This window comes from Zonotrichia leucophrys, chromosome 4, assembly GCF_028769735.1.
Source record: "Zonotrichia leucophrys gambelii isolate GWCS_2022_RI chromosome 4, RI_Zleu_2.0, whole genome shotgun sequence".
Lineage (NCBI taxonomy): Eukaryota > Metazoa > Chordata > Aves > Passeriformes > Passerellidae > Zonotrichia > Zonotrichia leucophrys.
The window spans coordinates 3,292,393-3,309,979 of NC_088173.1; the positions used below are offsets into that span (position 1 = coordinate 3,292,393).

Here is a 17,587-nt window from a genome sequence, read left to right on the forward strand (position 1 = left end):
TGAGATTAGCAGTTCTAATACTTATCTGGCTTCCAGCAATGTATTAAGAATAAAAGGATAATGAAGTATTCAGACTTCTGGGTGAGAAGCCCAAAAGATACTTTAAATGCCTAAAGCAGGCTTCATTAACAATGATAACAATAAGGGCCTGATTAGCTGAAAAGACAGATTTCAGGCTGAAAACCAGTCTGAGCTAAGAACTGCAAGGAGTGATCAGCAGCCTTTTGTAACACAAAGGCCACATGTCACCAATCAACATTTTGTTTTCCCATGATAAAAGACAAATATGAAACATAATACCTAAAACATGTTTAAATATTTCCGTGGATGCACACACACAAACCACACAAACCCCATCTCCAGTTCCATGCCATGGAGCAAGGGCACTGAGCAGTTAAATGGATTTCAGAGAACATTCTGAAAATGTGCATCAGGGCTGGCAGCTGCAAGCAAAGAGAAGAGAGAGGTTGGATATGTAATGACAGGAATTATAAGAGTGAAAAGAAGGTGGTAATGAGTCTGCCACTTTCGGTCAGGCTTCATTGAAGCACAATTTGAGTGCTACGCCTTGGCTGGAAAAAAAATCAAATTGGGAAAGTGGGTTAAGTAAAAGCACTGTAGTGTTAGGCATGAGAAGCTTTCTTGGAAAGTGTTTGAAGATTTCAATCCATTTGGTAAAGGAAAGGAAACTTGGAAACTTAAAGATGTATTGGATAGTTTGCTCCAAATTTGCTGGATACAAACCTGTGTATGACGCAGAAAGATGCAGTGAGATGGATGAAACATGCACTACAAAACTTAGAGTCTATCCCAAAGGAAATGTTTTTGGGCTTTTTTTGGCATCTTTATTTTCAACAGTGGACTGCTTAACAATTTGCAGTCTTGTGATAATGGATTGGACCCTGAAATGAAGGTGCTTCACTTACGGCTAAAGGCATCTAGTTAAAAAGTGATGTCAGTGGACTGGAATGGTTTGTAGTTCTCAACACGCAAAACTACCTTTAAAGCCATATGGACCCTATGACATCCAACATACCTGCTTTGCAATATGTTTCATTTGCATAGAGAATGTATGAGAAGCCTGGCTGGGAGCAGCTCGTAGTTCATGCATTGCTCACTTACAGAAAAGAGCAGAAGCACCAAGTTTGCATCACGCATCCTCTGTCCTGGCAAGGAAAATCTGACATTAAAGGGAGAAGAATCAGAGATATGCAGAAATGGGACCAGTCATTTGGCCTGTTTCCCATTCATAAGCCACAGGGAAAAGCAGCTCCAGCTCAGAGAAGGAGCTGGCTGCATATACTGTGCCAGGTGACATTTTGCTGTCCCAGGCTTCTGCTACTGAAAGATATTCATATATTTACAACCTTTCTTAAGGTCATCTCTGCTGTGTCTCCAGCTGAGCCATTAAATATTAATTGGACTACTTTCCAAAAATAAAAACCAGAATCTCTGATTTAGTTGTGTAATTAACACTTCCCACAAACCAGGTGTCCTCCTGAACCAGACTGAACAAGCCATTTGCTCTTCACAATACTGAAATATGCTATATGCTTTTCAGACAGACACACAGTTGCTTGTTCATTCCATCTGCACAAGGGCAGGTAATTATTTGGGGGGGAAACCACCTCAAATACAACAGAAAATATGCCCTCTAAATGATGTAATCAAACTTTCCCACTCACACTAGATAGTTCTCTTCAGTTGTGTTTTGTGTTTGATTTTTTTTTTAAGCATTTCACATAGACGGGCTTGAATATATTGTTATATTTTTTGGTGTTTTTTTTTTTTTTCCAATAAGGCTCAATGCTGCTAAATTTATCAAAGAGCTCAGATTTTAACCTGTAGTTGTAAAAGAGCATGATCTCTGATCATATCCAGCCATAGTCTCTGGTCATATCCAACCACTTGCACTAAGAAACTTGGATTGTCACTTAAAATCATGGAGCCATTTAAGCTGGAAATTACTTTTGAGCTCATGGACTCCAGCTGTAAACAGATTTAACCATGTAACAAGCCTAACATTGCAATTAGCTCTGAAATTTAAGTTCAATAAGTTCAATAGCAGCATTACTCACATTAAGACAAGGTAAATATGTATTCAGTAATCACTGAGCTGCACAGATTATTTGCAGAAGTTTATAAGATGCTGATTTTCCCAGATGAGTTACGTCTGCTCTTCAGTGAGGCTAAGGAATTTGTGGAGAGAAAATTCACAGAATTCAAGGTCCTCAATGCTCAGCTGCCATCTAAGCTCAGAGACACTAAAGTTCTCATCCAAGAAAACTGCTTTTGTAGTGAAGTACATCCATTCGGTCAGTATTTAGCAGACTGGGAGCCAACTCATACCTAAACCTTTTGGGAATCTGTAGTCTAAGCAATACTTTGACCTTATTGCCTCAGAAACTCAGTCTGTCAGTCTCAGAGCTTATGTGGAAAAAAAAAAACTTTATTTTCTTTTTGAAAGGTGACCCTCTTTTTCATAAATGAATATCAGCACACTCACCTGTTAAAATGAGGCACACAGACTCCATTTCCTCCTTTGAAAAGGCAGATTCAAAATGCCATCCTGGATCTTGCCTGAGAATATCCAAATCAGCAGACTTGGAAATATTTTGGTGAGCATGTGTTAAAAATTAAAGTTTAGTGTCTCCTCATTTGCATGGACTAATTAAATGTTTGTTGTGCTGCAGCATTTATACCCTGCCTGCCATTAGGTGGAGGATGTCATTCAAGGGAGGTTCAGTTCTTAGCTCCAGTCTTTGCAAACAAAATATAGGTTTGGAGAAGAGGAGAGGACTTTGTGAATTTGAATTGCAGCCAGGAGCTGAAAACCCACAGCCCAGGAAATTTCTGGGGGCCCTACTGCTTTGAGAAATTTTCTTGTACACTCTTTTAAGAGCTTGCCATCCTTTCTCCTCAGCCACAGGTAGGTGAGACACCTCCCGCTATGGAAATCACAGTTTCAGGCAGTTCCTGCTCACCTCTGTGGCATTTCCACCTCCCCAACACACCTGCTCTTGTCTCTTAGCAAGGGTGCCCCAGGCCCTTGGGCAGGAAATCCAGATGAAGTTTCCTAGAGCACCACCTTTGAGTTGGCAAGAGTGTGTCAATGGCAAGAGGCCATTTTGGATATCTCACTTCAGCTTTGTTGGAAATCTGATCCAAACAAAACCCTGCTGTCAGGACTGTGTTTTACCTAAAATGTCAGTGTGTCAGTAAGAGGGAATCTACAACCTGTGCTGAATGTTCCCACCATGTCAATATATGTAGCACTAAATCCTTGGATGCCTTTTGTGGCATTCCAGAGCCACAGTGGGGGCCTAGTGTGGCTTCCCCCCGCTCCTCCTGCCCCTGAATAACCTACAGCATGGAGAATGGAGCACAAACCTCATGAGTTCTGCTTGTGTCAGGAAGCCAAGGGAATGAAAGTGAGACCTCTCACTGAATGTTTCCAGCTTTGTTAGAAAAGTAGAGCAAGATCTTTTCTGGTGGGAGTGGGTGGTGAGAAGAAGAGAGAAAGGACAAATTTACCTGTATACTGAGCAGGGGGAGATGCCTTTTGGTAGTGCTAAACAAAGCTGTTGAACTTCATTGTAAATCAGGACTGAGCCCTGCAGGTCTCCTTGCCCTTGCTCAGTTTCTGGTCTGCAGCACTGCAGATCTTGGCTTCCTAATTACATGTGGAAATTAAATCTAAAAGATGTTCTGTAACACCTAGTGCAGGCTCAAATATTTTTTTCCCCATGTAGACCTGAGCATCTACAGAAATACTCAATGTTTAGTTAAATAGACAAGTATTGTAAAGTGTACACCTTCAACTGGCATATGTAAGCATCATTAATTAACCTAATAGCAGAGGTAGCATTTTAACTAGGTTCTGTACTGTACCTTTTAAAATGTGGCTTATAGTTTATTAGCTTTAGAACTTTATTACTCTAATAGCTTTAAAGTTTATTATTTTTTCTCCTTTACCATTTTCTCTAATAATAATGCTTTATTTCATTTGTATGTCTTAACTGTATGTAACATATTCTTTTCCCAAAGTGAGGACCATTTTGTTTAGGAAACCAAGGGTAAGCTAACAACTGTAGGTATCGTTATGCTCATGTTTATTCATGGACAGCTACTGTAGGCTATTAAAACTTTTTGGCACAAAGCTGACTAAAAAATTACTGAAAATTTAGCATCACTCCCACTCCCCACAGAGTTATCAGGTCCTTATGTTGCAGCTGAAATGAGAGACTGAAACATCAGGTTTTTCTAACAGCATGGAAGAGGGGGAGGCATGGGGAGACAGGAAGACATTTTAAACTAAAAAGATTCCACAGACAACTTTTTTTTTCTGAAATACTGTATTTACACAAAATTGAAGAGAGTACAAATACTTTACTAAGAAGACAAAACCATTATAGTACATTCAATTTAAACACAGGCAGAACTATAGATGCAAAGCACAGAGGCCTAAGGTACTTGCATGGGGGAAAGAAAAAAGAGAGCATCATAAAGGCCCCAGAGATTAAAAGCAGGAGGTAAGAGAACATTGTATTTGTTAGGCAGCATCATCTTTCCTTGACTTCAGTGGGATTGAACAAGACACTCTCCTTCCTCACTGTGGATGGTGGGAAAAACCCTCTCAATGTGCTGACAGCTCAACACTGATTTTGAAAAACAGTTGAGTGTGTACTTAATTCTCAGCATAGAAATAGAACTGTTAGCTTCAAAGAAAATTATAATTGTGCCCAATCACATGCTTATATGCTTAGTTTGACCAGAAATAGCCTTCTCAATGCTTTATAGGGTCAAGTGCATTGTTACATAAAAAATAAGAGTACTTCACTGTCATCTTTCTTTCTATTTTTCTTAAAATATACTTTAGAATTGCTTTACTTTTTCCCTTATGTACTCAATTAGAAAATAGTAGTTTATTGAATGCCATAGAATTCTTAAATTTTAATAAATGTTTACATAATCAAAAGAATATTGTTCAAAAATAATTCCCACATTTTCCCAAAACCTGTTTAAATTTAAAAAGAAATAAAAGAGAAAAATACATATGAAAGCAAAGCAGCTTTATGTTTCTGGGCATTTGGCAGCAGGTCTTTTATAATATGTCTGACATCTCTTGTTTTCAGTTAAAATCACCGGATTAATTGATCATTATTAAAGAAAAGATTGTACAGTATTATGACAATCCACCATATATAGCCAATGCATGAAATATTTTACACATTATATATCCTTTAAAAAGAATTAATATATTTTAGTTTTTCCTTTGAAAACAGATAGTTTCTGAAGTAATATATCTTAAACACAATGGTATCTGTCACTTCTACTGATTTTTTTTTCTGAATAAAAAGCTTGCTTGAATAGGACTACTAGCTCAGTGGTGGAACTACAGTGCTATTTAACTAAATTCCGTACATGTCTTTGTTACTGTTGCTGCAATTATTGTAATCACATACCACTGAAGTGCTAAATATTAGTAACTCAGATATGTGGACTTTGGTTATGCTTGATAGAATACTGGCATATCAAATATATATATATGTACCACTTCCTAAAGGCTATGTTACAATCATGATGCCTAGTAATAAATAATAATAATAACAATCTCAGATTCAAAGTGCTGACTCACTTGAGGCACCAATACAATAAATCAATCAATTAAAATATCTATTTTTGATATTCGAAACCAACAGCACATCCTGGGCTGCACGTGCAGCACGGAGGACTCTGAACCTGTCCTTCCAGCGTGGGGGTTCCTGTGCTCCCAGAGGAGGACTCTGAACCAGTCCTTCCAATGTGGGGATTCCTGTGCTCCCAGAAGACACTGGAATGTCATGTTTGATATGGAACACTCCAAGACATACCAAGTCTTCACACATGAAACATTAAGAGCTGTCTAAGCTCCTTGAAAGCCTCGAAAGGCTCTCTCAAAACCCCTCAAGCCAACTCTGTTCACTGGGGACAAGGCTTTGCCATGAATTGTGCTTGGCTGCAGACCAGGGAAGAGCCTTTTTATGAAAGTCCATGATGCAATTTGTCACATTAATGCAGCCTTGACACCCTGGAGACACTGTCACACTGTCAGCAGGAGAGGAGAAAGGCAGTTTTCCAGCAGCAGCAAACACCTGTCTCCCTGGAAGGGCAGTGCTTTCCCGTTGTCAGTTTGTTCTGTGCAAGCAGTAATCGTTTTCAGTGTCGAGAGAACTGTTGTACCCTGATGAGGGATACAGGTCCCTCTTCAGTATCCTGTTGACGATGTTGATCAGAACTTTTTTGTACTGTTGACGTAAAAGTGAGTAAACAAACGGATCTGATGCAGCCTTACTGTAGGTGAGGCACTTGCTTATAATTCCCCAGTAGTAATTTATGGTAACAAAAGGAATGAGCTCTATCAACCTGTTAAACATTAAAGAGAAATGGAAACACTTGAGTGTTATATTCACACTGAGCCCAGTGCTCAACTCATGCTTCATGAAACATTCAAGTACCATTTATTTTCTTCCAGTACACAGTCCCTGCAGGAGAAGGGTCTTGTACTTCTCACATTCAATAGGGGCAAAGACAACTTTCCTAGCAAGGCCACTAGGAGACAAAATCAATTCCTACTATGGAAAGAGGGAAAAACTGTTTTCAGTGGTAATGCTTCTGTGCAGAGGAGATAAGAGAGTGCTGTAGTTTACTGCTCACTTTCTGAATTTACTGAGCTGTGCTGGTATGTGGTCAAAATTGTGGTGCCATAATTGACTACCTCTCTCCCACAGCAAGTGTGAGATAGACACATGTGTCTCGGGGCACCCAGACTCAGTGACCTGAGTTTCCTGAGCAGAGCTGTCTAGTGACACTTGAGACATTTGGACATGACCCCACTGGCATCAGGCTGCTGCTCCTGGAAGGTCCTGTGGCATGTCTGCCAACCTAGGTAAAGGACTTGGATGCCATACAGCATCTCAAATGACACCAGAAATGTGGTCTAGGTCACTGAATCCATCCCCTCAGACCAGACCGGAGCACTTTCATTACCCCACTGATGTGAATTAACACAGATGCAAAGTGGATTCATGTCAGCCCATTGCAGTATGAAAAACAACCTGGCAGTATCCCAGGGAGGTCTGGCTGGCACCTGCAATCCCACAGTGTGCTGAGCAGCACAGCCACAATGACTTAGCCACGGAAGTTTTTGTGTGCATTTGGCTGACTTCTAGATTGGCCAAAGAAAACAAGGAGACAACGTTTTTATCATCATTATATGACCAGTCAGCTCCATCCAGGCCTGCGTCTCCTGGCCTGTGCTTCACGGATGATAAGTGGCCTCAGCACCTCAGCTGAGAGGGAGGCATTAATCATGGGGGCAGAAACCACAACTAAGTTAAACAATTTTTCCACAGAAGGGAGGGCAATCCTTCAGACTATTCCAGCAAATGTCTCACCCAACTCATCTGCAAATCCTCCAGGAAGGTGGAAAGAACAGGGTGAGGGACTTTTATTTTGTGTATGTCTTTTGTAAAACCTTTTGCAGGAGCAGGAGTATTCTACTTTGCTCTATTCATCCCAGAAGAAAAGAAAATGTTCTGGGAGATAAAATAGCCCTTTTCTGTACTCTAAGTCATCACTGTTTGAAGATGTAAGATGAGAAGCTTTCTCGAGGCTTGAAGAACCTTCTGTCCTCTTTCCAAAATGCAGAGCTCCTGACTTTCAGGGTGTTGACTTTTGAAGCTGTTTCAGTCCCTCCTCATAGAAAAGCTGACTTACCATCATTTGGACTGAATATTGCTACAAATGACAGGAAAATTTCTTATTTATATAACTAAAAGTAAAATCATTTTTATGGCAAGTGCATTTAAAAAAACCAAATGACTTCTGTTTGAAGTTGCTCAGAAAAAAATTTCCAGTGAATTCCAAATAAGTAGAAGAGGAAGACACAAAATATGAGAAAAAATGTACAATAAATGACACTTGCTACATGATTGCTTAGGTTTATCCCATCCTGCATATCATCCTAATACAAGAAATATATAATTGATATTTACACAACTGATGTTTTTATAAAGCACTAAATAAGAGGGGTAAGATATCTTTTAGTCTTGAACATAGATGTATTGCCGTGTTCCCATTAATGCATTATGGATCCTAACTTAATTGCACTGAAGCCAACAGAAGAAAAATTACGCAGATTTTAATAAGATAAAGGGTCTGGCCAAAACAAGTCTGAAATATCCATCTGAATGCATCTTAGTATGATTTCCATGTTTTCAGTGCTGTTACAGAAGAGATTAAATTCATCTGTCGCCTCTTAGTGAACAGACGAATATATTGCTAATGAGCCTAATCTCATTCAAATTTCTGAAGTGAGGAGCAAATACTGAGCTCACAGTGCAACATGAGTCACCAGGCCAAGAGCAAGATTACAGGGAGGATGGCTTTTACATTGCCTCCCCAGAGAATGCTTCAGTGCCACCTCCCTAAAAACCAGAATGAGGGAAGAACAGAGAATCAGGCATGGCAGCAAGTCCTCCAATCTCACCTCCATCACCACCTTTCATGAAGTGCTGTCTTGGCACTCTCTTGTCTTTGAGACAAGCAGCCTTTTAGGATGTCTTCCCCAAAAACTTCCCATTCTGCTGTCACTGAACCAGCTCAGTCCCTGTGACAAACACAAGCTGGACCTTGACTCACATTTCCATAAACCAGCCCTCAGCCTTCTCTGTAGTGATTCACTGGGTACCAGTTTGTCACACACCATCTCACATTTGCCAAATGCAAGGTCTGAAGAAGGAAGTAACTTTTGTTGTAGAAGTTTATGAGAAATACCTCCAGCCTGAAAAATGTGGCCACGTTTGGAATTTGCTGAGCTTCGTAATGGTCAGATGGAAAGAAGATAGCAAAATCCACTTTGCTCAACATAATTACATCCTGATTATGGTAAAAGTGAATAGAACATGACTCAAAATGTACTGAACAACGATGAACTGACCTTTTAACTATGTGATGTAATGTTAATATTTGTAATAATCCTTTCAACTGCAGAAAAAAGATGTAGTTATTCAGGCAATCAGGAAGGAATCCCTTTCAACACGTAAATGGGAACTGAAATAAATGTCACTTTAAAAATGTTAAAAATATTGTCTGTTTAGTGCACTGGCCATAACCTGCCCCCTACTCCTCTCAGAAAAGGGCAGTGGCTCTGACCATAAATGGCCTGTGTGTGTGTGACTGTAAGATCAGAGCACTGAAGCTGGCCAGTTTCTGTGAGCTGCTGTGGCTGCAGACACTGGCAGCTTGGTAGCAACCTTGAAGAAGCCCTCACCAGAGGGTTTTGCACACTAGTGCACCTCCTTCAACACAAGTCAGCACTCTTCAAAATTGTCTGGAAGACACTGTCAAAGTGGGAAATATATTTAAAAATCACTTGGGAAAGATGTAGCCCATTGCAGATTAGAGATGAAAGGTTAAATCTGGCATGCTGCAACTCAGTGTACTTACACTGACTTCCAGCTCACTGGTTTACACAGGGTTTAAAAATAATAATAATCATCTATTGTATGAAGACTACACAAGTAGATAAGGACAATGATGCATGGACACTTCAAAAGGTGCAAACCACCAGAATGGATACTTATAATTCTGCCCAGCTGAGGAACATGGTGTTTCCTATACATTTAAGGAGTCTAATGATTACTTTTCCTAGGAGATAACTTTTACACCTCATCACAAGTCTGTGCTGCACCATTAGCAATATATTTACAGGCATTAATGTTTCCAGACTGAAACCTTATCTGACAAATTATCAGGCTGGACAAATTTAAATTATATCAACTCAGCTTCCAACAGCAGCAAGCTTGGCCTTATGCCTAAAAAAAAAAAAAAAAAAACAAAAAAAAACCCAACAAAAACAAAAACCCTAAGCTAATCAGAAAAGTCTGTCTGTTTTCCTCTCTATTGTGAGGGTTGTGCTAATAAGGAAGGGTGTCAAATCTTTTAAACTGCTTTTGTCTCCCCCTGGCACGTAATTATTTCCCGGTACTTGTCCCAAAAGCCACTTGCTTTTGGCAGAGGTGCCCAGACCTGGCTGTGATGAGGGAAGGAGAGCCAGGTCCTGCCGGGGCTGTCCCCTGGGGCTGGGTGTGCGGACAGGAGCAACGTGTTTGTGTTTGTGTCCTTTGGTCCTCAAGACCAGTCCCGGGGGTCCGTTTCGTTCTGGCCCCCCAAAATTAGCTGTAGGACCCCCGGGCACCTGGGCATCACAGGACATCCTGATCCCGCAAAGTCCCCCACCCCTACAGGGGATACTAACCTGGTGATAATGTAAGGACCAAAACAGATCACGAACGACCCTATAAAAATACTGATTTTCTTGGTAGCCCGCTGCCTCCTCCTTTTCTGCTCGTTCAGACAACGCTGCTTCACACTACGGAGGGAAAAGAGCAGTAAGGGTGTTAAGGCAAGAAGGGAGGAGGTGAAAAGTGAGTCCAAGGAAGAGGGGAAAAACTCCGCGCCCAAAAGCACCCGGGAAGGGAAGGGAGAGGAAGGCAGCCCCAAGGAGAGGAGGGCAGCCCCGAGGGAGAGGAGGGCAGCCCCGAGGGGAGGAGGGCAGCCCCGAGGGAGGGAGCATAGCCTCAGCCCTGCCGAGCCTCGGGACGATCGCAGTCAGCAAAGCAGTGCCTCCCGCTTGAAGGGAGCTCAGGCAAGTGGCATAACCCGGAGAGCCCGGTTAGCGTTCAAGCAGAGAAGGCTGCAAATGCACAAGTCACCGTTCCTGGCACTGTCAGCAGCGTCTGAAACCAGAGGCAGGAGCGCTCGGGGCAGGCAGGAAAGGGTGCTGGGGAGGCGGGATATCGCTTCTTTCTGCCTGGGGTAACTACCACGGGTGACCGGGGGCTGTGGGTCCGAGCGCGCACCATTACCTGGGGTGGATATCCACCAGCAAAACCAGAGTCTGCATGGTAATAATGTCTATCCGCTTGCAGTGGAACCGGGCAACTTTCAACACCTTTAAATAGGTGAAACACAAGATCACCAGAGATAGCATGAAACTGGTGGAGTGAAAGACAATGGTGAACACTGTAAACCTTCTCCTCTCCGTCTCTTCCTTCAGGTGTAAGGTGCAAGAGGCATAAACGCTGTTGTAATCTACCCACGAGTAAAACAAGGATACCAAGGGGAACGTGAGGGAGTGGAGCCACGAGTAGCCCATCAGTATCACAGCGTCCTTATACCGCATCTTGCTGGTGTAGCTCAGAGGGAACACCACGGCAATCCATTTGTCGATGCTGAGAGCTGCCATGCTCAGCATTGTGTTGGAAGTCAGGAAAGTTTCCAGGAAACCCACCGCCTTGCAGACGCAGCCCCCGAGGGGTTGCTGGTTCCTCAGGATGCCCAGCAGGGTAAAAGGCATGTTCAGAACGGTGAGAAGCAGGTTGCAGAAAGATAAGTTCACCAGGAAAACCCCGGCGACCTGCTTGCGGATCTCCGTACTGTAGACGAAGCATAGCAGCACCAGGAGGTTGGAGAGCAGAGAGACGACCAGCACCAGCACGAGGAGCAGCGCCAGCAGCACGCCTGCCAAGTCCATCTCTCAGCGGGTCGCCTGGAGCGGGCGAGGGCAGGAGGAAGGGGGCACCCGCGCCGGCACCGCAGCCTCGCCTGCCGCCCACCGCGGCCGCCCGCGCATGGTGCCGGCGGCGGGGCAGGGGCCGGGGCAGCGCCGGGGGCAGCGGGAAAGGCAGCGCCGGGCAGCGGAGTCGAGAGAGGGGCGAGGGGAGCGTGGCCGGCCGGCGGGACGGGGCAGAGGGGGGAGGACAGGGACAGCGGGACCGGGGTTCTCTGACAGCAGTCAGGCTGCGGGGGGGGAGCGGGGCTCGGGAGAGCGTGGCCGGAGCCGAGGGTAGATGCTGCGGGGCACGCAGCGACCGGATCGGGAGATAGGGGGTAAGGGGGGTACCCAAGAATCGGAGCTGGAATAGGGGCCCGAGGCGCCCGGAGCCGGGGGAGCGGGGCCGGAGGCGCGGTGCTCCTGGCGCTGTCCGCGGTGCTGAAGCGGCGCTGCCCCGACGGCCGCCCCGCTCTCCCTCAGGCCGCCGAGCGCGACCCCCGCAGCGCCCGAGCCCGCGCCCCCTCCGCGCCCCGCCGCCGCTCCGCTCCGCCGGGCGCACGGCCTCCGCAGGCTCTGAGCATCTTCCCCGTGCCCAGCCCCTCAAATACTCCAGCCGCGGAGCCTCCCGCAGCGACTCATGCGCAGACGAGCGGCTGCGAGGCACAGGCTCAGCCAGGGATCGCGGCGTCGGGCTGATCCACTCCCGGATGGCAGGCGAGAGCAGCAGCAACCCAACTTTCCGCTAGCGTGCAGCTCAGGAAGGATCAGACCTGGAGATGAGTTACTGGGATGAGTCTGATCCCTGCGCTGTGCTCAGGCACACCCTGAGTGCACCAGCTGTATCTGGTGCTCCTGAAACCTGTTCAAAATCTGGTGTCTGTGCCCCTTGGCAGGCATTCCCCTTCCATCTGAGGGATTGTTTGCCTTTTTCCCCCTGCAATGCTTGCTGTGATTGCCCTCTGGGTATTCACACCGGCACGCTGCTGGCCAGTGAGGGATGTTTCTCAGTTAGAGACTCCACTTTGAGTGCTTGGACTCACCAGCTGGTTGAACAAGTAGTCACATTAGGGTGATGCTGGCACACTCTGTGGAAAACTAAAGTCTCTCTCTTTAGCATTTTCCAGTCACACTGATAACACGGTAGTGTGGTGGTCAGAAAGGTTTTATCTGTTATCACATTCTGACAAAAGCTGAAAAGACAGACGAGAAAGAGGACAGAAATTCCCCCCTGCAGTTTTCAGAAATGTAGATCACGTGGCTAATTCCAAAAAATGCTGTGAATTTTTGTCTTAAAAAAAAAAAAAAAAAGAGAGAGAGAAAAGAGACTAAGTGACTAAGTTTTGGTGCATCAAAATACTGGTACAGAAAAAAGCTGCCATGTCTAATCACTGTCACATTTTACAGTTGATTGCCAGAACTGACACAAAGAAAAAGGAGAAGAAAAGGTAGCTTTCCTACTGTCCAAAATTACTGTTAATATCCTAAGGAAATGCTGTATTGTATATATTGTCCCTTTAGTGTAGCCTTGTCACGCAAGTGTGACCACTGTGTGAATAACTGTACATAAAACTGCTTAAAAGAGCCTGAAGGCAATGTGGGTTTTGTTGGGCTTTTTCCCCCAAGGGTAGTTAAAGTTTTGGATCAGGCCCTAATTGAAAAGCTTGCTATGGTAAATTATATGTCTTAAGGAAAGAGCAAAGCAGCAAGACATGAGATGTGTTATTTGGAAGTGAACCAGTGCAGTACTACTCCTCAGGCTGGAAAGAAAGTGAATGTTTTCTTTGATCAGAAAGCTGCCATTTCCAAAGTTTAAAAAGTGCAGATACATTTGACAGGGCTTATGCTTGATGAACAAAAATCCAATATATATCTGTGTAAGCATTTGAGGGAAAAGAAATCTATAAAAGCATGACAATACCAGTTTCCTCGGAGTTCAATTGTTGCACTTCTATCATCAGAGAGCCAAAAACGTTTGGGAAGGATTGGGAAGAAATGAACCATCATGGGAGAACCTGACTTTATCCTTATAGAGCAAAGGTTCTGCAATTACTCCCCCCCCCACAGCAGCAATTCTTACAGCTCCTACTAGTCAGAACCCATATATGACCTACTTTTCATTTAACAGTATCACATGGTAATGGGGTTTTATGTTAGCCAACTGGGAATAGAGGCTTTCTGAGTAGTGGTGTCACTGTTGGGGCTATTTGATATCATCACAGAGACAACCTAGATGTGCTGTTCCCCTACTGGGATAGCTACCTGAGAGGCAGTTTCCTCTTGGATGCAGAGAGAGGACAACTTCTGTCTCTTTCTTTCTCTGTCTCTTCTACACATACATGCATACATAATTTCTCCCATATGGCCTTTGCAAATGAAGAACAAATTGTTTCTCAAAACTGATGCAGAGAATACATTGAAATAGGACAAGAAAATGCAAAGAATACATTGAAATAGGACAAGAAAATAAAAAAGTGGCAAAAAGATGGGAGAAAAATTGTTCTGATTTTTTCAGATGTATAGTGAGTTTTACAGTACCCTGCAACAATATTCTGGGCGCAAACAACCCAGTAGAGATGACTTTGTTGGATTTCTCCTTTTGCTTTCAGTGGAACTTTGTCAATATGTGACAAGTTAAACGTGCACATAACTTCCTTTAGGATGTGAGTCCTCTGCTGACTCTTTCCCATTTACAGTCAGCAACCCTGTAACACTTCATACCAGACACCTTTCAGTCTTACTTGCAGCTTATGAGGCTGGGAACAGTCACTTACTTGAGACCAGAAGGCTCAGACTTGCTGTGGTGGGCTTGCAAATGTGGGCACTGCCTCCTTAGCCCCTGGAAACACAGATGCTGCCTTTTCCCATATCAGCAGACAAAGCTTATATAATTCCAAATGCTCACAGCAGTCATACTAAACACATGTATTTTCCCAATCAGGATCTTCCAGTATTTATCAAAGATGCTGTTTTGGTGGAAACTGGGGACTATAGAGACTGCTGCAGTACGATTAAGAAAAGGAAAAATAAAGATGTTCTTGTCAATAATTATCCCTTAATAAACACAGTCTATTTAGTTAACACAGATTAGGTAAGTACTTGAGACTTTCATTCTAACAACTGCATCATTCATTAAATCTACACATTCATCTGTTCTAAATGTTGACCACAACTTATTTGATTTAATGGTGAATGGACTGCATTTGTTGGAAAAAATAGGGTAAGAATCAAATTCCTTTTTTAGTTTCACTCCAGGAGAGATGTGTCATGCAAATTTCAGTGTACATCAGAACTGCCCATAATTCAGCTCTAATCAATGTATTCTGCAAAGGCTAGGAACACATTTAATTTGGTTCTAATTTTAAGAAAGCACCATGAAAGAAGGAAACCTCAAACAAATTATATCAATTAATTTGAAAGTACAGAGAAAAGCAACCCTTTTCCTCTGATTCTCTTATGACAGGTGAAGAGAGGGAAATTAAATTATATTAACCAATATGGGGGAAATGGAATGACTCATGGAACTGATGTTACGAAAAAAGCTTTTTACTTCTAGGGCACTTACTAAAAAGTGACCCATTTCAAAAGTGAGTAAGACTGGTTAATACTCATGAGATTTTTCAATATGTCCTGTAAATAGGTCTGGTACTGATAGATCCTGACAAGCACAGAGATATCTCTTCTCACTTCCACAATGACTGCAGGTGTGTTATTGTTTTCACGTTACATTTAGCTAATGAAGCTTTAGTGAAGTCAGAGTCCTTCAAGTCTCAGCAACAAATTTTTTTCCTTATTATTCTTTTGTTCTTTTTTTTTCCCCTCTTTCTTTTCAGAGGCCTATTTTATTAGGATTTGAACTATAGAGTCCTTGAGCAAGCAGGGCTTGTGTAGTAACACAAATATAGATTTTATGCTTTCTGGAACAATGAGACAAATAAGCAAGCAGATAGTAGTATTGTGACAAGTGACATCCTGTTAGTCCCTAAAGAAAAGATGTGAAGCCTGACTCATCAGTCTAATACAATTCTGAAAGACTGTTCTGGTGGCAGAATTCCAGTAGGCACATTTACCACCTGTGGAATGACTTTGTCCTAAAGATCTTCCTAAAATGGAACAAAGAAAAACTCCATGTGTGTAAAGCCCACACATTCCTTCACTAAGCCTCTACTTTTCAGGGAAAAAATTTGGAGCAGAAATATGAAGCTCAGCCATGCCACAGTTTTGCAGACTGAAATTGCTTCAAAATTGCCTAAGTACTATAATGAGGAATCTCAAAGTTCAACAGATAATCTTGTAGCTGTATCAAAAGTCTACACTCACAAAAATCTTTTGAGTGATATTTCTGTTTATGAAAACTAGATAGATTCCTACAGTCTGCAAAAATTGACCTCAAAATTATTCCAGAAGACAATATTTTTTTTTGAAAGATGGAGGGCAACAGAACTGGTGAAGGGTCTGGAGCACAAATCTTATGAGTGGCTGAGGGAGCTGGGGTTGTTTAGCCTGGAAAAATGAGACACATGGAGAACCTTATCACTCTATGCAATTACCTGGAAAGGAGTTGTAGACAGGTGGGGTCAATCACTTCTCCCAGGTAACAAGTGGCAAGATAAGAGGAGATGGCCTCAAGTTGTACCAGGTGAGGTTTAGATTGGACAGTAGGAATAATTTCTTCACCAAAAGCATTTTCAAGCATTGAAATGAGCTGCCCAGGGAAAGGTTGGCACATCATCCCTGGAGGTATTTAAAAGACCTTTAAATATCTTTTAAATATAGGTGTGGCACTGAGGGACTTGGTAGGCCAGGGTTAACAGCTGTACTTGATGATCTTTAGGGTTGTTCCAACCTAAATGATTCTATGATTGTATTCTTGATATTCTTAATGGAAATGGAAGTGCACAAGTACTGGAAGATGACAGGAAAACAAAAACATTCATAGAAACTCAGCCAGTTTCAGCTGACATGAAGTTCTAAAAATAGTTATGTATGGATATGTGTCAATGCTTCCTCTTTCTCCCACCAATTCTTTTTGCCTTTTTCCTCTTACACAATGTGACACAGTAGGTAGAACCAGAATTCTGGATTGCAAAATTTGGCTTTGGAATCAAGCTGGTTCATTTGTTGATTTGCTTGTTTTTTTGTTTTTTTTTTTTTTCCTAGAGAGCAATGCAAAAGTGTGAAGGCAAAAATATGCTATTCTACTGAGCAGCAAAATATATTGATTTCAATGAAGTTTGTGTCAAGAGATAAACAAACACTAACTAGCTATTATACCCAGAAGCTTTACAACTATGATGCAAGTCTGAAATATTAATGGAGGAATGCTGTTGCCTCAAGCAAGTGGCACAGGTACTTGAATCTCTGCCTTTCATAACTCAGGGACAAGTTCTTCAAAATATCCAAAATATGTCTTTTCTTTCCCCAGACTGGTTCTACAATAGAGTTACTCCTGATTTAATTAAATATTCAGGACTTGGGTTATACCCAGAATTTTATATTTTGTGAAGATACAATTCTTCTGCAGTCTTCAGAAAAAATAAAATGGTGAGTGGAATCTTATTGAATATAAGAGCACATATAATTGCCTACCATTTTCATGTGTTTTGTCTCTTTTTAAGGATTTGGTTATCCATATATTTTTAACCTGGCAGGAATGAAGATTAAAGTGCTTTTTTTTTTGGTATTTTTCAGTGCCTCGCAAACACAGTAGTTCTTACTAGAAATGCTGTACTACACCAGATTGTTATAAAACTTATCAAAGCTGCAGGCATGGGGATAAAATTCCCAGGAGCCTTTTCCTGGCATTTTCAACAAATGTGACAATGTTTAGCACTTTCAGCGGCCAGAAAACATTAAATGGCATTTTTCAGAAACTGCTGAGGCAATTTATTTAGTGTTGTGATGAAGTTCCAGGAGCCGACACATGAAAAAACCAGCATGTGTTCTTTTGCTGTACTATTGTAAGTCTCCTTTTCCTGCCTTACTTGTTCA

General features: G+C 42.5%; 1 protein-coding gene across 1 annotated transcript; it reads right to left on the reverse strand.

Moving 5' to 3' along the window:
- Nucleotides 1-4,344: 4,344 nt before the first annotated feature.
- LOC135446470 (G-protein coupled receptor 26-like) lies at nt 4,345-12,144 on the reverse strand. The gene is made up of 3 exons (XM_064710254.1): nt 10,911-12,144; nt 10,301-10,414; nt 4,345-6,405 (listed from the first exon to the last, which is right to left on the reverse strand). The coding sequence occupies exons 1-3, from the start codon at nt 11,576-11,578 to the stop codon at nt 6,168-6,170; spliced, it is 1,020 nt and encodes a 339-aa protein (XP_064566324.1). The 5' UTR covers nt 11,579-12,144; the 3' UTR covers nt 4,345-6,167.
- Between the last annotated feature and the right edge of the window lie 5,443 nt (nt 12,145-17,587).